Source organism: Oculina patagonica, chromosome 2 (genome assembly GCF_052425735.1).
Source record: "Oculina patagonica isolate OP01 chromosome 2, crgOcupat, whole genome shotgun sequence".
Lineage (NCBI taxonomy): Eukaryota > Metazoa > Cnidaria > Anthozoa > Scleractinia > Oculinidae > Oculina > Oculina patagonica.
In genome coordinates, this window is record NC_135759.1 from 7,224,747 (window position 1) to 7,250,099 (window position 25,353).

A 25,353-nucleotide genomic window follows, 5' to 3' on the forward strand; every position below is an offset into this window, starting at 1 on the left:
ACAGATAAATGTGACGTTTGACATGGCGGCCATTCAAGCGAGTTTTTACTTCCTCGAATATCGCTTGTATTTCATTTCGTCCGTAGCTTTCTAAATCAGGGTTTCCAGTCAAGTAAAGTAACGCTTCGAAATTTAATTTACATCAGTGCATCAGTGTACCAAGGAAGTACATCAGTGAAATATCGAAAACCCTTCTGCCTTCAAACTCTATTCAGGAGTTCTTCTTCCTGGATACAAGCATTTATTTAATGTCAGTTCTGAAGATCTTTTTTTTATTTATTAAAATACCTACACTCCCTCCCCCCCTCCCCCCCCCCTTCCCGAAACCACCACAATCATTTTCAAAGTACAGTGGAACCCTAATATTTTGGTCACCAACAGAACACAAAATTCTGGCTGTGTTAACAGAGTAGCCATATAAAGAAATTCTTTACATGCAAATAAGGAAATGACTGATTGAGCTTCTGTTCAGGCTAAAATATAGTGGCGATAATAACAAGCTGGTCGTAAAGTGGGTTTTTAACTGTACTGCTAAACATGTTGAAGGCCCTATTCTCCCAGAGGAGACATAAGGAAGCAGATGATGATGATGCTAAACATGTTGTTTATTTGGTGAATTAATTAATTTATGCACTCATGTAATGATATCAAGAACACCCCGTTTACCAAATCAGATTTAGGCGCCTGTTGGTGGTCATGTATTATTAACAGGGTTCAGTTCCAGTAAAAAATATATTAAAGGTCTAAGCGGAACGTACAACGGCAATTACAAGTAAGCAAAAATATAGAAAGTGCCTAAACTTCCGAGTCCCTGCGAACCCAATATTCTTATTTAATGTCAGTTTTCTCTAAAATAATGTTAAGAACTCCACTTTACACGTGGAAACCTGCTGGAGTTTTTCAAGAATGGATGTTGTCACGTTAACAGATAATGAGTCTTTTATTTCATCTCTTCTGGAAAATGCAGTTACTGTAACTCGCAAAAAGTTTGTCTGACAACTGCCTCAGCACATGGTTGCCAAGCAACAGGGCAAGCCAACGGGTCAACTTATCAAGAATAGGAACTGAAACTCTTTGGCATGAGTATAGCCAGAAATGTACAATTGCTCGGTTAAAGAAATTCTTGCTTGGCTCTTGAATGGGCCTTTTGAATGCTCCAACCCCTGCCAGTTCACAAAAATCCATTTTTTGGAGAGCAAGCCATGGTAAGTAACAACATTTCTAAACCATACAACTGAGTCATTCAGCACCACTTCAAGTGGTTCAGTCAAGGGGTTTTTTGTTCCTACATGACGTACACTTTGTCAGCTTGATCCACGCGGAAAGTCTCTTGAGTTTTAGGGCATTTGACATGGCCATCGTTTTCATTTGCCATCCCACGTAACGCCTGAAAAAGAAGGATAAAAAAAAAAGATCAAAATTCAAACAAAATGCATAATTCTGCTTCTTGATCAGTGGCGGATATAGACCTTGAACTGTCAGGGGGAGGAAAGGGAGGGGCTTTTTGTGTCTCTACACCCCCAAAAAAGGTAGTGGGAGGGGGGTGGGAGGGGGTTTCCACATAATTACATCTATTGATTTTGGATTCTGAGATTTGGTGGTAAGTTACCACTCTCTTGCAAGACGAGAGTCTTGTCTCTCGAGACTAGACACTCGTCTCGCGAGACGCTTGAAAAAACTGCAAGTTCACGGCTCTAACTTCTCTCGAGATTTTAATTACCCATTGTTAACCATACATGAAGAAACAGTAAGCAAGCGAACATCGCCTAACAAAGATTACCTGTGGTTGAAAACAGGTAATGTGATGTTTGACATGTCGGCCATTCAAGCGAGTTCTTTCTTCCCCAAAAAATCGCTTGTATTCCAAAGCAAAAGTTTTATTCAAAGTTGTATGTTTAAAATCGAAATCATTTCATCCGTGGCTTTCTTAAGGTTTCCAGTCAACCCGGCATAGCTAACCGAACGTTCGAAAATCGAACTCAATCGAACTCAATCGAACTCAATCCATGGATTGAGTTCGATTGAGTTAGGCAATCGAACAAAATCGAACATCGGACTTTCAGTGAGTACGATTTCCGAACAAATCGAACCCGATCAATCAGATTGGGTTCGATTGAGTTCGGTAACCGAACTAATTCGAACACAATGGATTACGTTCGGTTGGCTCTGGGAAACCTAGAAGCTTACATACAAAGCAATCCCGTCGAAAGCAGGTTTTTCTTGCGCTTTTTTAGTTTATTCAACAACAGCTAATAACAGAAACCCCTGCCCGCAGTCAAGCTAGAGAACAGAACTGAACAAAACAAAAATATTGTTATTTCAGCGTATGTATTCAAGAATTATTGCACCATTTCCTTTTTAAGCTAACTTAATTACAATTGCAAATTGACAATTCCGTGTGTTACTTGCCACAGGGAAGAAACTAGTTCACGTTGAAGGTGACCTAATTGTCCGCGCTCGTTTGCAATTCGGAATGCACGGCCTTTCTCGCCGATTTTTTAAAATAGATCACGGAGGGTCGTGGGTTCAAATCCCATCTGGAACCTGTTTTTTTTTTTTTCGAGTTTTTCAGTCAATGCAAAATTTATTATGCGATTTTTTTAAAACATTGAAATCTTCGCCATCCTTGACGTCAAAGTAGCATTCCTGGTAGGAATGCTTTATTACGTATTTGAGGCTTACAACCCACGTGCTAAACTCCGGGCTGAAGTAACTCGATCTTCTAAGATCTGGTTATAGATTTTCAATCCCGGTTATACAAAAATCAAGAGTTCGAAAGTCGAACGTTCGATTGAATATTTTCCTTTTCGGTGAGTTCGATTTGGTTCGATTGCCGAACTCAATCGAACTCAATCCATGAATTGAGTTCGATTGAAATTTAGTTCGATTGGGTTCGATTTGCTATGCCGGGAGTCAAGTAAAGTAACGTTTCGACATTTATTGATCGATCTTTGCACGGCTTTCTGGCGGTAAATTTCGTCTGAACCCAGAGCGGCCAAAGAAATTATATTTGATCGGTTCAACAAGCATACTAATCTTTCGAATCGAGACAAAAGCACAAAAGCACCAGCTGATGACTTTCTATCTTCTCATTACCTGATGTCTTTGTGAAGTACATCTACATACAGATCCGTTTCATGTAGATGTTAATGTCTCTTGTGAATGAATGACGAAAGGATTTATAGCACAAGTGAAGAGAAGTGGGCGCTCTGTTAGCGTCTACTATTTGCCATTGGTGTACAATGACGTATGCCTTCAACCTGAGCGCACACGCTGATCTGATGCTACATGGCACAGGAAAGTGCTGCTAAATCCTCACTCAAGAAGCTAGAGTCGCATTCGGCTATTGCCTTGTGAGACTCTTACACTTCTTTTGTGCTAAGCAACCTACCGCGTACATCAATAACTCAATAGTGCACGCTATGGCGTTTACCATTTGTTAATTAGCAAAGTGGTCTCTTTCCCAGGAGAGGAGGGAAATCATGTGCAATTAAAGATGTAGGAGTGCTTGTCATATCTTTTAGCCTTTTGAGCTAAGCCTGTCAAACATGAATCTGGTACCTTTTAGAGTGTTTTATAAATGTATATTCCATGAGCACTCCCATCATTTTAACATGGGTCCTCCCTGCCCTGAAAGGTGTGGTGGCCCATAATTAGCCTGCTAGGGGTGGGTCAGACTCGGGATCGAGTGGTCTGGGTTTGTGCCCTGGCCAGGGAACTGCATTGTGTTCTTGCACAATACACTTCACTCTCATAGTGCCTCTCTCCATCTAGGTGTATCAGTGGGTTCCAGTGAATTTTACAAGTACATGATTGTATGTGTACCACCCCTCTAGGGGTAGCCATGTAATGAACTAGCATCACATCCAGGGGGGGGGGGAGTAGAAATACTCCTGGCCGCTTAATGATATAGAAACCAGGATAAGCTCCAGTTTGGATGGTTGGATGGGCCTCTAGACTCGACAACAGGCTTTTTTACCTCCCCTGCCCTTCACCCCCACCCCCCAAGTCTGTATACTCACATTCTCTCCATACACGTATCCATTAGGCAGCACCATGGGTGGGTTGTTCTCGTTCATGATGTGACCTGACATGGGACACACCAATCTAGACTGCGCACAGTGGGCATAGGGTAGAGGGCGACCTAAAATGTTAAGTGGATGGCTGCAGACAGGGCACTCAGAACTCTTGTGTCCTTCTTGGTAGCAATGACTATCAACAGTTAAGAATACATAAAATTATTGTATACCTACTAAGGTTGTACACTGATTACACGAGTATTATTTTATACCAGGGATGTAGCTAAGAAAACACTACGCCAGGTCATCAACAAGCCCAGCTGGCTTTTCTAGCCTTGGCAGCTCTAAAGTTCCATCTAAAATTTCAGCCGGATTTAAGTTCTCTTTCAGTCTGTGAAATTAGCCAGCAGCTGGCCCTTAGTACATTACTGCTATACATTTCTAATAAACATAATAATATATTTTACACTCGTTGTAAAACTTCAAGCTCACATCGGGAGAAACTCCGGGTTAATTTCGGGGGTTTGCATTATAAACCATTTTGACCAAGGTTTACATGTACTACAGTGTACATGTACTCACAAAGATTTCCACACTTGTTGCAGCTTGGAAAAAAACTCAAGGCTTCTTAACATTTTTTTTTTTCAGACTTTACATTTATTTTCATACATGTACTTTTTCCAGATCTGGATAACTACTTTGCCAATTTCCATACTTTTTTAAGAATTTGAGACTTTGACGTACAATGTCAAACCCTATATCAAAGGTTTTTACTATTAAATTTTTAACACAAGTTAATAAGCAGAGTCTTATTTAAAAACAAAAGGATACGGCGTCTTGAGAGCGGACAGTCCTGCCTGGAGAGTAACCGCTAATACTGACTGATCATTAAGTTGATGAAGTTGAAAATTCTCCCTTCTAAACTGCATGACCAGTTGACCCCATCTTTCCAAGTCAAACAACTCCTGCAATAAAATTAATTTTTATCAAGCAAGTTGTAAGAAAAAATGAAAGTAATAGCTAACTTGATTGTAATAAGATAAAAAAGTGTGCAATGTCAAGTTCCATTTGGTATCTTGTGTTTCTGAATGTTTTGATCTTTTCTCGGTCTTGCAAAACAAGTCATGGTTAATGAATGGATTTAATCATGCACATGATTATTCATTTAGGATTGTTATGTACAATCATGTACCCACCTTGTAAGGCGAACAGCTTGTCTCAGGTTTAAAGGCCAGTAAAGCCATGGCTCTCTGGATTTCCTTGGTCATGGTGCCATCAACATTTGCAGGAGGGAAGTGCTTTCTGGCATACCTGTAACATGATACAGAACACCGTCCGCATGAGGATTGAACAGCTGTTCAAGCCAGTACATGATAGGTTCGAGTCTGACTACAAGCCTACAATAGGTGTCTCTTCTGGCTAGCAAGCAACTCTTGTTTCCATAGCATGAAATGACTAGGAGTATCACTTCGGGGCCCTTGGAAGGGCTGCAAACTACATGTACATGTAGTCCATCAAATAACATCCCCAGACAGAGTTTTGTTGTACCTACAAGTTCCACAAGTTCTGCAGTTCTATTATTATTATTTTTTTCTATTTGGGGGGGGGGAGGGGGGTCCGAGGGGAAGGTGGGTGGGGGCGGTACGATTTTTTGCAGATGGTGGAACTATTAAAATGCATAGAAATAATTGTGTTACTTGTAAAAATACAGTAACCCTGTTGTACTGCAAGGGCAACTTCACTAAAAATGAGAAATACAACAGTAAAGCAATAAAAGGCCTGTGTACACAGTCCTGTTAATGTACAATGTATCATTACTGTTTTTATTTTTGTTCTTTTATTTCTAGAACACAAACTTACCTAACTGCTTCCATTTTGTCACCTCTTCGTACCAGCTCAACAAATTCCTGCATTCTCACATTGAATTCAAGGTTACTCTGAACATAAAAGTATGTAATAAAAAAAAAACAATTTTAACACTTGAACAATCATAATAATAAATAATAATTAATCGCTAGTTCTCTTTATGAGATACATGTATAAACTGCAGACAATCATGGCAGTTGTATTCAGTGTTGCCAAGTCTTCAACTTGTTTTGTTGAATACAACTTCACTGTACCATGATTATTCCATGCAGGTGTCTCATAGAGGGAATTGGGGATTAATAATAATAATAATTATAATAATATATTAAATAATCAATTTTTCCCCAGGAAAACATGGCCGTTAACTTTTGTTTCATTCCAATGCTCTTTGGGCACATACATTTTAAAAATAATATATTTTGGCAACTAAAATTTCCCGTTATAATGACTTTATCTAAATTGTATAAGTCTTGGACAAAGGTTCACTTGTTCAAAGGGTTGTTTAATGCGCATGCATTGTTTCATGTGTTTATGAAGCATACCACTAATGATTACACTGTACATGTAGGTGTACAGAACACACACCTTTAATTTCCTTAGCTTGGATTTGTTTTCATAACACCAGGCTAAGCAAGGTCCTGTCTCCCTCCTCAGTAAGGATTCCTCAACCTTTCTTGACACTAAGAATAATTCAATATCCACATAATCCTAGAGAGAAAGAAAATGGACAGTCAAGCGAACTAAAGTGAAGCCTTACTTTAAGCCATTTTTTGCTGTTTTAAGGCAACCCTACAAGTTTATTTTTTCCTTAGTGGCCACCAACTGCTCAAGTTTGGTCGCTGGTGAAAAATTTAGTCGCTTAATTAAGCTCATTCTTTCAAACCTTCTTCTCAATTTTAGTCAGTTCCAATATTTCGTGGCCAACTCCAAAATTTTAGTCGCCAATTTACAAGAGTGTTGTTAGTAGTGGTAATGTTCAAAGCACTTGACTCCCAATCAAGCCAGCCCTGATGGGCTAATGGATGCAAATTATGCTGACAGGCTGCAAAGAAATTCAATTTTCGAGCTTTCGCTTCAGGCAAGTTGTAGCCAGGATGTACATGTACAAGCCTTAAAGTCATTTTAACTAGCTGGAAAAAATCCTTATTTAAGTATGATTAATTTCCTCAAAAAATTTCCCCAAAAACTTTCACTTGCCTGTCAGGCAAGTCAAGGAAAAAATCCACTAGCCTGGCCACAAAACACCACTGGTCCCGGGCTATCCGACATACACTTCTTTGCACACTGTATGCAGATCCTTACTAGAAATATAAACTATTAAAGTTACAAATTCCACACTAGAAAACCTACCTCAATTTGAGAATCTTTAGCAAGTTTAATGGCAGTTTCATAGTACCCAGATCTAAGACAATGATCCACTAGCATTCGATCCAGACGTTTCTTTTTCCATAATACAACAGCACTCTTCCGCTCGTCTGCATGTTCTTTGATGTGGTCTAGACGTGCACAGCAGTGCCGTAAACAAGCTTCTTCTTGGGAAAGACACTCTTCTGACTGAAAAGAAAAGAGGTGGACAGACCATTGTCAAATACAACAAAAACATCTATAAAGCCTCTGATTAATTAGTTACAGGGTCACTGTTTAGGCTCTCTTTCTTCCTTTTTCACTAATAATTAGAACTCTTCTTAATTGTCTCAAGTGGTATTTTCCAACTCAAAAATGAAAATAAAATGATTAAAAGCACAAGTTTGCAATAATTACAGTATCCGCATCTCTTTAATTTACCTTTCTTTTTAATGATTGTAATTTTTGCACCACACCATCCAGGAAGCCAGTGATCTCTCCAACCTTGACCGGCACACTACCAAGACTGCTGGTCAAATCATTTGTTGCATTGACGACAAGTGAGACTTCTCTGTCAATCACCTTCTGTGCTGCTCGAAACTTTTTGTTGAGAATTTCATAAGGAACCTGTGGATAATAATTATTTAGTATGTGTTTACGTTAATTTAGGATGAAATGTGATGTCAAAAAAGTGCAGTGGAAACTCAGAAAGTCATAGTTAACTCGCCTAAGAGAGTTCGTATCAACCTGACAAACAACATTACAACATACAAGACAACAAGACATTGAGGAAAGTTGACTTTATTGTCAAAATATCTTAATATCCAGCTATAAATCCAAATACGCCTTTCCCACACAAACCATTTATAAAATTAATACAAACCGTTGTAACACAACACTCCATATGCCGCAAGGCGAGAGTCTCGTTTCACGAATATTCAAATGATTATCATTAATTATTATAACTCCTCACATCTTGGGCTTGGGCTGCCTGTGTCCTAAATAACAGTTTTAATTTGTTTTCTTTTTGTTGGTTTGGTATTACTGTTTTGGCTTTTAGTAAATGCCCAATTTTAAAACTCCCTTGAGGTCACATTTGTAAGATACATGTAAGTCTCACATAAACTGACAAATTACCGTATTTTCTCGGTTATAAGGCGCACTCGGTTTTAAGACACACGCCAAACTTGGCAACTTTGTCACGCTAAGTTTCCAAACAAAAAATTTTCCGAAAACACCCGGTTATAAGACGCACCATGAGTTGGGGAATTAAAAAGATGCAGTCATCAATTTAAGGACAGTTCTCCTTACAGAATTTAAATCTTTATATGTTGCTTATACTCCTTGGCAAATTTTTCAAGTAAAGAGGTAAGATTTCTTGCTGCTACAAGGGTAAATTTGCTCGAGGTAAACATCTTTTCCATTGTTTAAGCTTCGATCTTGGCACTGAGTTTGTAGCTTCGTTACCAAGTTCTCAAGCATGCTTCGTATCGCTTCATACTTTGTTTATCGAGTGGTTTTCAATGATTCTCAGGCTTTTTTTTTGATGTTTTCCTTGTCTTCTAAAGTCATTTATCAACTTTCCACAATGAGAAAGGTTTGTTTAATATGAGTATGCTTGATTTTCTTCGTCTGTTTCAACATAATGCTGACATAAGCAGTTGTTACCAAAACTTGTCAACTCGTCAATACCGGATAATAAACTTCACGTTGAATGAAATACTTTATTAAAGTGTCTGAAGTATTTAGCTTAAAAAAAAACTTGCTGTTTCTTGTTCTAGAGGTGTAAAGTCAATGACCAACACTAAGAGTTTTCTTTTTTCTGGTTTTAACTGCAAATTCGGGTAAAATGGCGACCATAAGATTTTGTTGGTCGAAAATACTCGGCTATAAGATGCACCCCAATTTTGGCAAAAACTTCCTAAGAAAAAACACATTTTCCTTGAAAAAACGGTGCGCCTTATAACCGAGAAAATACAGTATACAAAAGTAGGAAGCTGTGCTAGATTTTGTACGTTTTAAATGTGTCCTACACTCTCACAAGAATAACTGCAGTTCCTTCTTTTTCACGCTTCTGCATAGTTTTTTTTTATTTTTTTTTATTTTTTTTTATAATTTAATACTTTATTAAATTAAATATACAGTTACAAGCACAGATATAGATACAGATACAGAAGTTTGAAGTACAATTACACTTTGAAAAAATACATAGTTACGGGTGCACTACAGTTAAAATTTTTAATTTTGAAATACTACTACAATTACTCTGGAAACAGTTATGCTAAAAAAAAATAAATAAATAAATAAATAACAAAAAAAATAACAAAAATAACAAAAAACAAAACAAACAAACAAAAAAAATAAATAAATAAATTCAAAAAAAGAACGAAAAATGGCAGACGTTGCATACATTTACTTTAAATAAGTTTATCTAAAAAATTTTCCCATTTAACTAAATGGAGGTGCAATTTATCTTTCTGCTTAGCAATGAATTCTTCTATTTTAATAGTTTTCCTTAGTAGAGCATGGAAGACATTCAAACTGGGATTAGTAGATCTCTTCCTACAAAGTACAATTGTTTGTTTTGCCATAAGAACTATGTGGTTTACAGCCATAAAATGTTCCTCGAGATCAGGCAAACCAAGTATAACATTGACTACTTCTGACAAATCAACACTAATTCCAGTGACACACTGTTGCAGCCAGTTGAAAATTTCATTCCAAAAGGCACTAGAATAAGAACATAATGCAAACAAATGTTCAGGGGTTTCTTCCTCCTCTCCACAAAAGGTGCACAAAGGCGACTCCACCAAGCCAAACTTACACAATTTAGAATTTGTAAATAAGATTCTATTAACCACTTTGTATTGAAATTCTCTTGTGTGCGCATCTAACGCAACCTGGAAAGGCAAGCTGTATATTTTACTCCAATCACGCTTAGGGTCAGGGAACATTTCATCGAATTTCCTTTGTGCTGTTGGTTTTTCACAAACCCTTGAGACCAGACTCCCATACAGTTTTTTGGAATTTACTTTTGATGTGGGTACTTTAACTGAATTAATAGTTAAAGTGGATTCATTTGAATCCGAGTTCAAGATATAAGGACCTGTCATGGACTTAATAGCTTGTTTCCATTTAACTGGTATTGCATCGATTAGACCTTGCCACAAAAGAAAGTTTTTCATTTTAAGACCTTTGTTATGCAGATCATTCCAAGTCAAAAATTTACATGTCCCATCCAGTTTAATCATGTCACCAATTTTGTTTATACCTATATCCATCAGTTCGCTAATAAAACATGATTTATTATTTATACAGATGTGTTTATTATTCCAAATTATTTCGTTTAAAATTTCATCACTTGTTTCAGGCATTGAACCATTTAATTTTGACCATAAGGTCAAACATTCGTTATAAAATGGGGGGATAGCAATTTTCAAAGAACTTGGATCAAAATTGCATGTTAAGAGGTATGGGCCTCCCACAGGCTGTAGAAAAAAGTTGAGAACATGTTTCCATTCGGCACCATCTTCCGGATCAGAGTACCGTTTCAAAAAGGATATCTTCTGTGCTTGAATAAGGGATTCTAAATGTATCATTCTTAATCCACCGTTCTCAATATTATTAATCAAAGCACGTCTTTTCACTTTGTCTTTACCCTTCCAAATAAATTCGTAGATGATCGTATTCGCTCTCTTGATAACGTCATCTGGAAAAGGTAACTGCGACGCTCTATACAGGAATTTAGGGATAGCAAACGATTTTATGATTTGAATTCTTCCAAGAATGGTTAAATGTCTCCACTTCCACAGATTAAGAGTCTTTTTCAGCGAATCCAGGATTGAATCAAAATTTAATTTAACAGCTTGCTTCTTATCATATGAGAAAAAGATGCCAAGTATCTTTAAAGGTTTATCCATATTTTTAATACCGATATCAAGCTTTATGGACGAGTCGCCAAGATGGAGAGCCTCTAATTTACCGTTATTTACTTTAAGGCCCGAGCAGCATCCAAAATCTCGCAACATTTTTAAAAGATTTTCGAAAGATTGTTTATCTTTCAAGAAAGTCGTCAGATCATCAGCGAAAATGGTTAACTTAATTTCTTCGTTATCTGAAAGTTTAAAGCCTTTAATATTTTTACTGCTTCTAATATTTATAGCAAGTATCTCGAGAGCAATAATGAAGAGGTACGGAGACAAAGGGTCACCTTGCCTAACTCCTTGCTTGACGTCAAAATGAACGGAGGAGAAGCCGTTGTTTGTAACACAGCTTTTAATGTTACAATAAAATGTGCTTACCCACTTGATAAAAGATTCACCGAAATTGAAAGCCAGTAGGGCCTTATTTAAAAAAGCCCAGTCAAGAGAGTCAAACGCCTTCTCGAAATCGATCGCGACAAGCAGTCCACTTAAGTCATTAACTTTGGTATAAGACATGATGTCATCAATAATTCTCGTGCTATCGGAGATCAGTCGGCCCTTGACATAGGCATTTTGATTCCTGTGTATTATGAAAGGCAAAATGCATTCCAATCTCTTCGCTAAAGCCTTAGACGCAATCTTGACATCGACATTTATTAAGGAGATAGGCCTCCAATTTGCTATATACATCTTGTCCTTATCTTTCTTTTCAATTAATTTAATAATAGCCATTTTTGTGACGTTGATAATTCTCCATGCTCATGCGCTGCATTCAAGCAGCCCACTACCAGATTCCCTATAACTGGCCAAAAAGCTTTGTAGAATTCGACTGTCAAGCCATCGTTTCCCGGTGCTTTACCATTTTGAAAACTCAGTAGCGAACGATAACATTCATTGAAAGTTAATTTCCCCTCACACTTCATCTGCATTTCCTTGTCTAGTTTTGGTATGTCAGGGTTTCCTAAGAAGATTTTAGCACAGCCCTGATCAATATCCGCCCCGTTGTTTTGGTATAAGGTGGAATAGAAGGACTTTAGCTGGTTTAAAATAACAGCAGGTTCCGTAATGACATTTCCGTCGTCTTGTTTTATTTTCCTTATGCAGGATTTGTTATGATTAAAGTTTTCAAGTCGCAGAAAATAGCTGTTACTTTTCTCCCCTTTTTCATACCATCTAGCGCGAGATCGAATCATAGCACCTTGTGTTATATAATCATACATAGCTTCATATTCTATTTTTTGCTCCTCAAGTTTCGCAAGATTCTCAGCCGTTGGTAACTCATTACACTTTTCTTCCCATTCTTTCACGCTTTTTTCAAGTTCAGATAACTTATCACGACGGTCTCTAGCTTTACGCTTGCTATAACTAATCGTTTCCTTTCGTATTCGATATTTGATTATGTCCCATAACAGTCTTTTATCTGTAATATCCCTATACTCATCTAGCCAACTAGGGTACGAATTTTTTAAAAATTCGGCGTATACAGGGTCGTCCGCCAGACTCGAATTAAACCTCCAGTAGGATGGTCCCCTATCATAATTTGTTATGCTTTTGAAATGAAGAGAAATTGCTGAATGATCTGATTTTATTGCGGGTATCACGTCTGTAGCAAGAACTTCTTCTTGGCACGAATCGCTTACAAGCCAGAAATCTAATCTACGTTGAATAAGCGGCGTTTTTTGTCTCCATGTGAAGCGTTTATCATCTGGATGACGGATTCTCCATATATCTATTAAATCATTTTCTGACATCATATCTTTAATTTCATTAACGCTCCTATCTTTGATTTTTCGATTGCCACCGAAGCAATCCAAATTCTCATCGAAAAAGATATTGAAGTCACCTCCCATTATAACTTTTCTATTAGGATCGAAATCATAGCTTTCAATTTTGCTTCTGATCTTTTTGAAAAACACTTCTTGTTCATGAACTTTGTTGGGAGCATAAATATTTACAAATAAAAAAAGGTTCCCCTGCACAACGGCTTCTAGAAATATGAAGCGACCGCTAGGGTCACAAAAAACTGTTTTTTGTTCGAATTCTAAGTTTTGTTTCACTAGAATTATGGTGCCTTTGCTGTGATTTGAGCCGTGCGAGAACAACATCTTGCCTTTCCATTGTGTTCTCCAAAATTGTTCATCCTCAATTGTGCTATATGTTTCCTGCAGGAAAGCAACATCAGCTTTTTGTTTTGTTATCCATAAATGTATCGCTTTTCGCTTATCGGAGGAACGCAAACCCCGAACATTTAAAGAAACCATTTTAAAATTTGTTGTCATTTTCTATGTTTTCTTTGTCAATAGAGCTAGCCTAGCACCTCGAATACCAACATAGCCATGTATAAGCCTGGTATATAAAGCTCAAGCTTGTATGCTTAATTGAATTATTGCTCAAGGGAACGTGAAAATTAACAAATATGCCAAAGAATGTACAGAGCACACACGCGTAAGACTAAGGTGTATAATAATTCTAACGCATTTACAAAAGGAAGGAGTAGTTTTCGTTATCAGATTGTGCTTAACGCAGATGTGAACTTAACATTAATTTTTAGCTTACATGTCTGTTTACTACAATGTTAAAACGGAGTCTAAATATTCACCGCCATTTTGTACCACCCTTTCGACACCATCTACAGTCGTACAAACTGGCTCAGTTCGACAAAGCCAAACATAAATTTTTGCTGTTTACGTACCTTCAAGGTGGAATACTCTAGCGCCTTTATATCAGCCATATTTACGAGGAAAAAGCGTCAATTTCTTCACAACAAACTGTCGTTCCTCTACCTTTGCGGTTTTTGCGAAAAATTAATATTATCAGCGGTATTTCTTACAAAGCTAAGCTCACGCAGACATTCGCGAGTTACTAATTACTAGTCTCCCCGCGAGCAGTTGAGAAGGGCTCGCCCGCACACAAACTTTTATCAATATGTTTATTGTTGCTGTAAACTCTAGTTTATTTCCGGATCTCTTGGGTTATACAATTTAGTTTTTGGGCACTAGATGTTCTCCCAAGTCTTGATTTTTTTGAAGCTGTTGTTTTGAGTTCTTATTAGTCTCAAGGGCTCACTTCCCCATGGATGACCCTATCCGGCGGAATGGCGGAATGGTATGGGTCCAGAATGACGGAATGGTGATAGTATATTGCCCTAATTGACATATAAAAGTAAACCGCAAGCAAACTGGAGTGAAAGCTAACCGCATGCAAACCGGAGTAACTGCAAGCAAACTAGTGACATTCCTTCATTTCGCCATTTCACCGAATAGGGTCACCACCGGCCTAGGACGAATTTTGCAATTTTTCTACTGTTGCTAATTGCTTTTTCTTTGTGTTTGTGCTTGTTTGATCCGACAGCAAGACTCTCGCATCTCTCCGGATCTTTAAGACGTTTTTATAGGGTTACAAAATTTTTGTTTGGGCACTTGTTTTACCAGCGTTTTGATTTTTTTTCCCGCCGGACTGATTTCTCGAACAGCGCCTGCTGGTAATCGAGCCTTTTTTTCTTCAGCTGATTTTTTTTTTCTAGTTTGAAATTATCTTTCGTCCAACAAAGCGTTCCAAGTTCAAAATTCTCTGCGATCGAGCTTTCCTTGTTAAGCAGTTTCCTCAGCTTGTGAGTCAAGTTAAAAATTTACTCAAAATAGTCACACAACTGTTGATATGTCAATGTTTATTTGGTGTCAAATGACATTCCTCGGCTACATTGTCACCGCCGACAGTAAAAATATTTCAGAACTAAAATTTATAGTGAGACATTCGTACGTGTAGCCGAAAGAAGAACTCATCGTTATTATTAACAATGGAAGCCGTATCGCTTGAGATGCAACCTCTAGTTAGTGAAGACGATGGAAAGGAAGAAATCACTGAAACAAGAATGTATATGCAAGAGCTTCCAAGTCGTCTAGCACGACATTCCACATCTACGGTGATGAGAAATCAAGCAACTGTTCGACGAAAGAGCGTTGGGAATACAGTAAAACGCTCAGGCGCTTTGAAGAGAGTTAGAAAAGGTGAACCGGGAGGATTCGCCGCGGAGCGGGACAGCGACGCTACCGATTCAGGTTTCTCACTTCCCGAGGATGTTTTAGAGACGGTGAATTTCAAAGCTGTCCCTCTACCGATGTCGCTCAGGCGGCGGTTTAAAGATTCCCTTCGGAAGAGAGCCCCGAAGAAGGTTTCAAAGTGGAAGGTGTTCCGAATGAGGGTGGCAATGGGATGGAGTCACTTCAGGGCTAGAGTTAAGGAGTGGCTTTATTCGCTCGAGCTCTGGCGAGGACATCTCAAAGATATTGAAGGGCAGTTTGGAAGCGGCGTAGTCTCGTATTTCGTCTTTCTTCGCTGGCTCATGTTTCTCAATTTATTTGTGTTTCTGGTGGAATTCGGCTTTGTTTCTTTACCAACGCTGGTTATCTGCGCGGGCACGACCGAGAGCGTGACGAACAGTCACGCAAACAACACAAGTAACGCAACAAGCTGTAAGTACGACTTTGCTTACACCGATGCGAACGAGACCGACAAAGGCGTTTTCTCTATGATGCTAGACTTCTTTACCGGCCAGGGCTGGATCAGTAACACTATCATGTTCTACAGCAGCTACCCATCTGATGTTATCATATCGCAGGAGGGAGTCAGATACCTCTTACCACTAGCCTACCTGCTTACGGGCGGTGCCTACCTCCTCTTCTGCCTACTTGCAATGATCCAAAGTGCGTCTAGCGGCCTAAGGCAGGGGTATATCGAGAGCGAGGGTGTGTTCAACTCTTTCTGCAACCGGATCTTTTCTGCGTGGGACTACTGTATTTCCGAGCGCGGTGCTGCCTTGCACAAGAACCTAATAATCGCGCAAGATATTCGCTTCGAATTGGAAGAAGAAGCTAGATTACGGCGCATTCAAAACAGGACAAAGAAGCAGAAGACCGTCCTGTATGGCACGAGGATTGCTATTAACCTTTTCATAGTCCCAGCGCTTTGGTATGTGTCGTTTGTTCTCATCTTCGGCGTGATTATCAGCAAAAAAGTCACTGAAGAAGGTCGAAACCAGTTTGAACAGATGCTGATAAGGTCCTCTTTGTCTCTGGCGATTACGATCCCAAATCTTATTCTGCCGCCGTTGTTCGAGTTTTTATCCGTCTTTGAAGACTGGGGTCCCAAATTCGATCTGGGGCTGAACCTTCTCCGGCGAATCTTTGTCAAGTTGCCTTCGATAGCCATGCTTATGATCCTCCTGTACAAAGACCTTAATGATCGGATCCAGGACAGCTCGTCACCGTTATCGGCTCACTGCGAACAGTGTTGGGAGAACGAGATTGCCGCGCAGATGTACATGCTTGTGTGGGTTGATTTCTTTGTAGTGCTGCTAATCACCATCGGCTTGGAGACTCTCAGGAAACTTCTTTACGAACACTGCAGTTGTTGCAAAGGAATTGGTATGGCGCAGTTTGACATTTCCCGCAATGTCATCGATCTCGCTTACGGACAGTGCTTGATTCTCATTGGTACATTTTTCAGTCCCATTCTCCCAGTCCTCGGGGTCCTGAAGCTAATCGTGTTCTTCTACATCAAGAAATTGAGCTTGTTTCACAACAACCGCCTTCCTGACAAACCATTCCAAGGCGCGAAGCTCAGTTCAATATTCACGCTTCTATTGCTGCTTACGTTTTTCATGTGTATAGGTCTTGTAGGCTGGGGCGTGACTAGAGTACCAACGTCTTACTGCGGACCGTTTAAAAACACGGAATGCAGCACAAGTAAATTCATCATCGACGAGTTATCCTTCGTCATCTCAAGCTGGCCCGAGTGGATACACGAGGCACTGCGATTTATGCGTACAGCGGCGTTTCTCCTTCCCGCCATGATCTTCGTGTTTAGCCTACTGTATTACTACCGCTCCATGACGCATGAGCATCGCCGCGTGATTGGCACGTTAAAAGAACATCTTATTTTCGAGGGGAAATACAAGAAGGTACTTCTCTCACAGCTGGTGTCCTCACGTGACGAAAAAACTGAACAGCAGAAAACGGAAAGATACAGCGAAGAAGACATTCTCATGTTGTCTCTGTCTTCTTGACCAAAGCATGTTTTTGGAGTTCTAGAAGAGTTGTACTAGCCCCCAAATGCAGCGACCTTTCGCCTCGTTTCCACTAAGAACGCGTGTGATGAAATGTAGCTGCTTCTGCGGGTTGTTATACTACAAAGCAATGTCAAAAATTAGAGTGTAAGCTGTACATATTATTGAACGTGGAAGCGCCCACGCGTGAAACGCGTGGCTGAGTAAAGGTGGATTTCCACTGTCGCGTTTTTGTTTACGCACGTAAACGCGCGTAAAAATTATTAACGTACGTAAAATGAAATTTTACGCGCGCGATTACGTGCGTCGAATTTACGTTGTCCAATTTCCAATGCCACGTTTTTTTCCAGGTATTTACGCACGTGACTCGCACGTTTACGCACGTAGCGATTTTGGGGGTTTTGAAAAAAGTTGAACCGAGTTCATTTTTTTTCGCGGCTGTCTGCGGTTACGCAACGATTTACCCAATCATACTTTTGGATTTCGTCACATGACACTACTTACCATGTGGAAAACCATTTTGTTTTAAATCGCCCATCGATTTACTTGGGAAAACATTCAGATGTAGAAACACTTCTCATCGAGAAAGTCTTAACATTTCAAGAAATAATCTATAGAACTGGCTACAGAACCAAATTACACGAACGCAGTAGTGAAAGAAAACGCCTGGCGTCAGGTCACGTAGGCTTTGAACCGAGAATCCGGGAAGGTCGCCTCAAATCTTCTTTTAATTGATGGTGTCTTTCGGAAGTATTTATAAAATGCCTCTTGGTCATATTCACGCATTTCTTTTTCTAGCGTGTGGTACAAAGTGTTTTCATGGCAGCCATGTTGGAAGAGTCAAACAACAAGATATTTGCATAAAAATGTTAATGACTTTGTCCCAAAGGAAAAACAATTTATTGTTTCACTCCTCCAATATGGCCGACAATCACGCACTCTATTCACCAACTTGATAATTCAGTATGGCGGGCATTTACGCACGTTCAACGCGCGTAAAAAGGAAACGCTTTTTATTACTTTTTACGCGACAGTGGAAATTTGCCTACATATCTTTTTTTACGCGCGTTTTACGTACGTAAATATTTACGCGTCAGTGGAAATCCACCTTAAGGGCGCGTTCGTTTGGGATCAATCCGGAATAAGGGACGGACCATTATTTTCTTGGAGGGGGGGGATGAAAAATTTACCTCTGCAAACTTTTTTGTTTAGTTTATGCAGATCGTTTTTGCAAACAATTTATTTTGTCTTTCCAGGCCCTGCAAACAATTTTTTTCAATATTTTTCATCCCCCCTCTAAAAAAATAATGGTCCGTCCCTAAGAATATTTGGAATAATGCGAGTTAGCGTTCCTTTGACAGCTCTTCAAATTCCGGAAAACTTGGATTTCCATTCCGGCTATTGAAATTCTGCTCCCAGGAGCAGAATAGCGGAAATATATCCCAGAATAATACTTATTCCAGAATATCCCAAACGAACGCGCCGTAAGAAGGCAAGCAACTAATCTGCTTAATTCCTTTATTGAAGGTTTCTTTTGCTGTGTTTAAGACCGTTGATGCATAATTTGCGCAAAACATGTTTGCGTGCTATTATTTTTCACTTAACAGGCCAGGGCCGGCTTTACTTTTAATCTACACCAAGAACGCAGACTGCTGACCACAACGGGTCTGCCAAGACACATTATTCAGTATTTTACGTATATAGTCTATCTACCGTGCATGCGCACCTATCTGGCAAGTTGTACTGGCTCGTTTTTGAAGGATCGCTTTATTTTCTCAGTGAGAATTGGATTTCCAAGAAATGCATGTACTACAGACCAATTTTTATGGGAGAAATATCTGTTGTTTTGTTGTCAGTTAACCACCAAAGTTTGATTGAAAGATTAAAGACCAGTGTTTTAATTATATCCCAAATTACGTTTCGGGATTGTCGCATGTGCCTTTTTCCGACAACCTTTCTCGAAATAGCTGTATATAAATTAGAAGGCTCTTCATTTTTCTTCTTTCAGTGCGATTGCCGTTTTGCGATCTTAATAATTCCCTCTTCTCGGTTTCGCTCCAACCGTTTCTTCGCCGATTTTTTTTACGCAGTTTCGACTTTCCCTAGCCCCCACTAACTGTCCCTGGGTCTCCGAGGATGCTCTTTGTAAGACACTATTTAAACTCCCCGTCCCATCGAAGGGTCTTTAAATATAAAGTACTTGTGTGGCGAACAATTCAGTACTAACTTGGACGAAAAAGGTTTCTTTCTCCCTACATAATGTTACCCTGGTTGCTTCTTTCTCCCTACATAATGTTACCCTGGTTGCAGACGATTTTTTTTATATCTTTCTTCTGCTGACGCGATAAAGCCTTTGCAGAAGGTAGCCTAACTTTGCCTGTCGCTAGGAAGCAGCCTAATTGCATATGCATGTTTTAGCACTACCTAGCAGGTGATGGATGAATACTGACTTCTTTGATATATATTCTTCCACAATGATGCCCGAAAGCAGTTTTCACAATGGTTTTAATGATAGAGCGCTTTTCAGTTGACTGTCGAAAGTAACGAAACCAAAACCAATCATGACTCACTCACACATGTTTTCCCGCGCTTGGTACCGGCGATGTGTGTTTGCTTTGAGTTTTGTTTGGTTGAATGAATTGTCTGTGTCCCGCTTTTGTGACAGGCAGCCTGTTCGTTTTGTTTTAACACCTATTATTTGGGGGGGGGGGGGGGGGGGGGCCAGCTTGTTCGGTTTTGGTTTAACGACACGTGAATTGAACACGTGGGAGGCGCGGTGGCTATGGTTAGTGCGTTGGCTCCGGTGGCGGTCGGGTTTGTCCCGGGGGGGGGTCTTTTTTTTCGGGGAATTTTTTTTTTTTCTCTCTCCCCCGTTTGGCCCGGGAGGGGGGGGGGGGGCGGGGCCCCCGGGGGACGAGCCGGGGGGGGCGGGCCTCGAGGCTTCCCTTATTCATTTATTTATCTGATATTTTTGAGGGATTGGAGGTGGGGTTAAAAAAGCGGCGATATCTTGGGTTTAAATTCATTGCACGTTTATTTCGGGGTGTTAATTCCCTGTTTTGTGGGACCCGTCTGTTCCCTTTTTTTTTCCTCGAGTCCCCCTCCCCTTCTCCGAGTAATAGGTAACACTACAGTTGTTAAACTTCTACTATTTTTAATATTGACCTTTCTTGTTTTTTATGTCACACGTATATACTACAAACTACGTTTTACAAGTTTCAGATGTATTAAAGGGTCTCAATGGGGTTAACCATCAGCCGTCAAACGGTCTAAAATTTAACCATCAACCATCAAAACAGCGTTATTTTCACCGTTAACTGTCAATAAGTAGTTATTTCAAGGTCTTTCAAATTTCATGATTTCAGCTGCTCATCTCGGAATTTTGGCTCTCAAAGAATCGTTTTAACCAGTAAACCATCCATGCTCCGAATATAACTCAGAACACAAGGTAAATATTAACAAACACAAAAGTTAACATTTAGTAACTCATGGACGAAATTTCCTTTTGATGACCGTCAACTGTCAACAGCCCTTAAAATTTTCCGTCAACCGTCAAACAACCACCCCACTGAGACCTTCATATCACCTACATTCTAGAGCCTATCAAGGCGAAACAGTTACAGTAAGTACCAATTACATCTAATCACATAACGTTAATAGTGACGCTCGTTTCTGAGACTAAAAAACTAACAGCGAATGATCTAGTTTTCGCTACCACAGTCTTGGCACTAAAAGTGTTCTCAATTTAAAATTCTTCCGATCATTTCAGATTTTTCAGCAGTGTTTTAGGTGGTATTGAGCTTTCAAATAAAGAACTGATTTTAGCATTAATTCAGCGTTGTTGCAATAGCTGGCGAAAATACCCAACAACAATATTTTGATGCGAAAATTTAACAGTCAACTGTAGAGCAGTTTCTACCCATCCGATTTAGTTGAAACTTGCTCACACGAAACCTAGGATAACTTGAACTTATTGACAATAATTAGAAATTTTTCAAAAAATCGGTTTTTCATAAAGTGCTTATTTCTCGCGAATGTTTATTTTGTTTGCTCTGAAATTAAAAGCTTAATAAAATTTGGGCATTTCTTATTTCGATTGCCAAATGTCATAGAAATCGACCTACGTTTACGTGCATAAAATTCGACTTAAAAAAGAGCACCTTCAGTCCCAGAAATACTCGTGGGCCACCTTAATTACCTTTAGCGGTTTCATGGTAATTTCTGGTCGTTTAGACATGTTCCGCGGAAATATAACAACAAAAATCCCGTTTATATGTCAACAAAAACAAAGGCGTGGCTGACTAGGGTCCTTTAAGAAGTAACAAACCGCTTTTTTTAATCTTAACCATTCTAAAAAAAATATATTATTAATAACATCGGCAGTATTAATTTCAAGCTTATCCCCCGGCCTACAGGCAAATGCAATTCTTCTACAGGTAACTCTTGGCAACGCCAAATATCCAGGGAAAACATTTTACTTACACTGTACTACAATAAAACTTGAAATGTACATAATAGTCTTTACTGACTTTGGTAATTTACCATGATTATAAATGGATTCCATGCTGTCTGGTTTGCTACAGAAAGTCTGCTCTAGGGTTATCAATTCCTTCATATAAACATAGGCACGCTAAGCGTGCAGGAGTTATTTTTTCATTTATGGGGTGGTTGGGGTGAAACTGGGTGATTGTCCTGTTGGGATGGTTATGCCATGGGTTGAGCATTGTGTATGGCGGCTCACGGAGTCACTTTTTGCACATTGCTGCACAAATCTCTGTTTTGATACTCAGAACTGTTTTATTCAATACGTAATTTTTTCATTTTGAAAAACAAAAACTATTCTTCAAAATGTCACAAAATGGCGCTCTGCGGCACCCCTTTCTGCCACACTAAACATTTTCCACCTGGCAACGAACGCACGACCCTCCAGCCCGCCAACAGAGCGAAGCCGAAGACGCCCACCACGCCTGGCCTCGCCCCCCAAACAGCACTCGCCCGCCCAGGCCCGCCGCGTGCCGCAGAGGCCGGGGGGTGGTGGGCCGAGTGGAGCCTCACCCGAGCGGACGGACCCGAGAGCCCCAGTTGTGGGCCGGGGGCGCGACGTCCGGTCCACTCACCGATGCCCCGGACCGTGCCCCACACTAGCGGGAACCCAACCACGAACAGGCCCGCGCCGACAAAGAGCTTTGAAAAAATAACTCAAAAACCATTATGGCCTTATACGTAGCGACCCACATCTTGTTCCAAACGGGCTCTCTCCAAATGGCTCGTCACTAAAAGCAAGCAAAAAAAAGTTAGGTTGAAGGAGCGTTGCTTATATATTATAATAAATCCTTATTATATTAGTGACAAGGAAGAGCAACGACAATCCCCTCGAGCTTAAAATTTCGGTTATGACCAACTGGTCATAATAAAATTAACTGAAATATCACAATAACGGCTTAAAACTGTAAAGGAACTCAAAAGAAACACAGAAAAGCCAAAAAGGGGCTTGGATGGGCAAAACTTGAGAAAATTAAAACCGAATTAAAATTAAAACTTGTAAAACGTCGGCCCGACTTTGTTAAAAAAATTGTACGGTGAAGCGAAATCTTATTGCATTGCTGTAAGTTGTGTTACTGGAAGTCTGCTTAATTTCCTTTAGCGGTTTCACGGTAATTTCAGTTCGTTTAGAAATGTGGCCGTGATTTTGCCAGTAAATGACATTTGCTCTGCCAATTTGAAGTTTACATAGGCAAGTAAAAAAAAAACGATAATAATGAACGACGTTTCGGAGTCGTCATGACTCCATTATCTTAAGCGAACTTTTTCTGACAATTTTATTCTTTTCATTTTTTTTTAACTTGATAATGGAGTCATGACGACGGGGGTTTCTATATAACGATTCCTCGATATAACGATATAATTTTACTGCTCCCTTGGCATATTGTTATCGGGGTTCCACTGTATGGCACGTTTGACGTCAGGTCGAAAGAAAACTGTTTCAAGTTTTATTATTGTGCTGTCCAGTCGTGTTTACCCAATGGATAAAGCTAGTCAGAATAGCTTAAATAACATTTCATGCAAAATTTTATGGAATGCTCAGTGCTTGGAAAAAACAAAGTTATTAGCAAATAAAATCGAAAACCTGCTTTGACTTACTTTTCTAAAAAAAAATGCTCAAATTCGGACGCATGTAAACGCCAACTGATCTTAAGTATGAAAACGCAAGGGAAATAATCCTTTGAAACAAGATTCACTTGCTTCTTTTGCATACCTGCGATCCGACTTCCGAGGCCGTTTGGCAATTTAATGTGTCTTTTAACGAGCGTTCGTTGTCCGAAATGTCCGCTTATTTGCGAATCCATTTGGCTTCGCCAAAAAAGAGCACTTCTCATAAAATATATTTGCGATGAGACACTACTGATCTACCTTTCTTATTTTACCTGGTGGTCTTAAATCAATCAAAACCAAAGCAATCGCCATCGTCAAAGCCCAGACCGTAATCACCATCGCCATAGGCATCACCAAAATCACCAAAGCCATCGCCAAAATCACCATAGTCATCACCAAAATCACCATAGTCATCACCAAAATCACCATAGTCATCACCAAAATCACCATAGTCATCGCCAAAATCACCATAGTCATCGCCAATGTCATCAAAACCGAAGTCATCTGGCTGGTAACCGCCCGGGTTACCGTCGTCATCTGCCCCGTCGTTAATGTCCAGTCCATTATTAAGGACGTTGACATTATCGCCATTGCGTAAAACACTTTTCCGATCATGATTATCGCCGTCATCTCTCTGCTTATCAGCGCCATAGTACTGCTCCTCGTTGTCGTCATCGCCATCATCATTATCATCATTATCATCTTGAGTTGGACGGGAAGAAGACGACTTCCCTGCCTTAGTTGGCAGTGGAATCCCTTTTTCATCCTTTAGCCGAAAAAAAAAAATTATTATTTTGAGTATGGCAAAAAAATTCCGCAATTCCCCAGTTAATTTTTATAAAAACCATTATACTGACAACAACGCCTCTATAAAAGGAAGTTTTGTAGCACGGACACTTGCGCCTGTCTTTCTCATGCCCTTACTTAAGAAGATTGACCATAAAAATTATTTGTAACCAATACAATTATACAAATGCAAATGCAGTCGAACCTGTTCCATGCGGAAACCAAGAAAAGAACAGAGAAGATGTCGTAAGCTATCTTCATAACTAAAGTTTATGCTGCTAGGTATCCAACCCTAATATTTTGGATATCAAAAAATGTGAAAGGATTTCGTTAGGACGCGGTGACCTGTCCGCAGCTACGTCTCCTTCTTATAGAGGTGTCTATACGAAGAGGTTCGACTGTAGTAAAGAGAGAGGATACCCAATTTTCACTACCCGAGTGAATCTTCCAAAATAATCTAGTTGTCTGAAGTAGTTGAAGGAAAGACGTGAAAACTCAAATCGACAGTGTTCCTTCTTCTCCCTGCTTTCTTTCATGGGTAGTATTTACGAGATTGTCTAATTGGGCGTGGGTCGTGGGTCGTGGGTCGTGCGTCGTGGGTCGTGGGTCGTGGGTCGTGGGTCGTGGGTCGTGGGTCGTGGGTCGTGGGTCGTGGGTCGTGGGTCGTGGGTCGTGGGTCGTGGGTCGCGGGTCGCGGGTCGCGGGTCGTGCGTCGTGCATCGGAAATAAACATGTGATTTTTTGCGGTTTCCCATGCTATTTCGCAACAACGGCTTTTTCCGGTGTAGATTTTAAGTGTTTAAGTCGAGTTTCCAGCTATATCTGAAATTTAAAGACCTTACCTAAAAATGTGTGGTGCAATAAAGGGAATTTGATTTTGACATATTCAAAGACCTTGGGGGAAGGTGTTAGGTTGTATGGGACTGCCGCTAAATCGTAAATAAAATAGAACACCCTTAAAACGATTGTATCGGCAAGGACAACCTTCTTCTGTTTGGCTTATAAGGCGATTAGTTATTTTTAATGCCGCCCTTCCAGTTTTGTGAAATAGGCATTTTAATCAAAGGTTAGTGAGAGCGGAAAACTGTTGTCGGAATATTTCCACTGGGTTTACTGGGATACTGACTCACGCGAATTACGTTTTTCACAGAATATATGCCAAAGATAATATAAACGTTTTTATTTTTACAATAAAGAT

General features: G+C 39.8%; 3 protein-coding genes across 3 annotated transcripts in view; 1 reads left to right on the top strand and 2 right to left on the bottom strand.

The window, feature by feature from the left end:
- Nucleotides 1-1,111: 1,111 nt before the first annotated feature.
- Nucleotides 1,112-13,981, bottom strand: LOC144642804 (E3 ubiquitin-protein transferase MAEA-like). Its single transcript, XM_078501886.1, has 9 exons — nt 13,845-13,981; nt 7,671-7,856; nt 7,236-7,439; nt 6,471-6,593; nt 5,880-5,956; nt 5,216-5,330; nt 4,851-4,984; nt 4,023-4,212; nt 1,112-1,387 (listed from the first exon to the last, which is right to left on the bottom strand). The coding sequence occupies exons 1-9, from the start codon at nt 13,881-13,883 to the stop codon at nt 1,286-1,288; spliced, it is 1,170 nt and encodes a 389-aa protein (XP_078358012.1). The 5' UTR covers nt 13,884-13,981; the 3' UTR covers nt 1,112-1,285.
- Nucleotides 13,982-14,857: 876 nt separating this feature from the next.
- LOC144642750 (transmembrane channel-like protein 7) lies at nt 14,858-18,022 on the top strand. The gene has a single exon (XM_078501806.1). It carries the CDS (start codon nt 14,949-14,951, stop codon nt 17,214-17,216), a length of 2,268 nt encoding a protein of 755 aa, XP_078357932.1. The 5' UTR covers nt 14,858-14,948; the 3' UTR covers nt 17,217-18,022.
- Nucleotides 18,023-22,417: 4,395 nt separating this feature from the next.
- The window catches only part of LOC144642759 (NLR family CARD domain-containing protein 4-like), a 29,991-nt gene continuing 27,055 nt past the window's right edge, over nt 22,418-25,353 (bottom strand). Inside the window, exons 4-5 of the mRNA XM_078501816.1 lie at nt 23,642-24,135; nt 22,418-22,489 (exon numbers count right to left, since the gene is read on the bottom strand). Of these exons, the coding sequence (XP_078357942.1) occupies nt 23,656-24,135 (480 nt within the window). The 3' untranslated portion in view covers nt 22,418-22,489; nt 23,642-23,655. The remainder of the gene's footprint in view (nt 22,490-23,641; nt 24,136-25,353) is intronic.

What these genes read in the sequence shown, in the direction of transcription:
- LOC144642804 (XM_078501886.1), bottom strand. Translation starts at nt 13,883, where the DNA reads ATGGCTGATATAAAGGCGCTAGAGTATTCCACCTTGAAG. An exon ending in CCAAGCTAAGGAAATTAAAG is followed by an intron (nt 5,957 to 6,470) that starts GTGTGTGTTCTG and finishes TTTTATGTTCAG; the next exon opens with AGTAACCTTGAATTCAATGT. An exon ending in CTGTCCGCTCTCAAGACGCC is followed by an intron (nt 4,213 to 4,850) that starts GTATCCTTTTGT and finishes AACTGTTGATAG; the next exon opens with TCATTGCTACCAAGAAGGAC.
- LOC144642750 (XM_078501806.1), top strand. Translation starts at nt 14,949, where the DNA reads ATGGAAGCCGTATCGCTTGAGATGCAACCTCTAGTTAGTGAAGACGAT.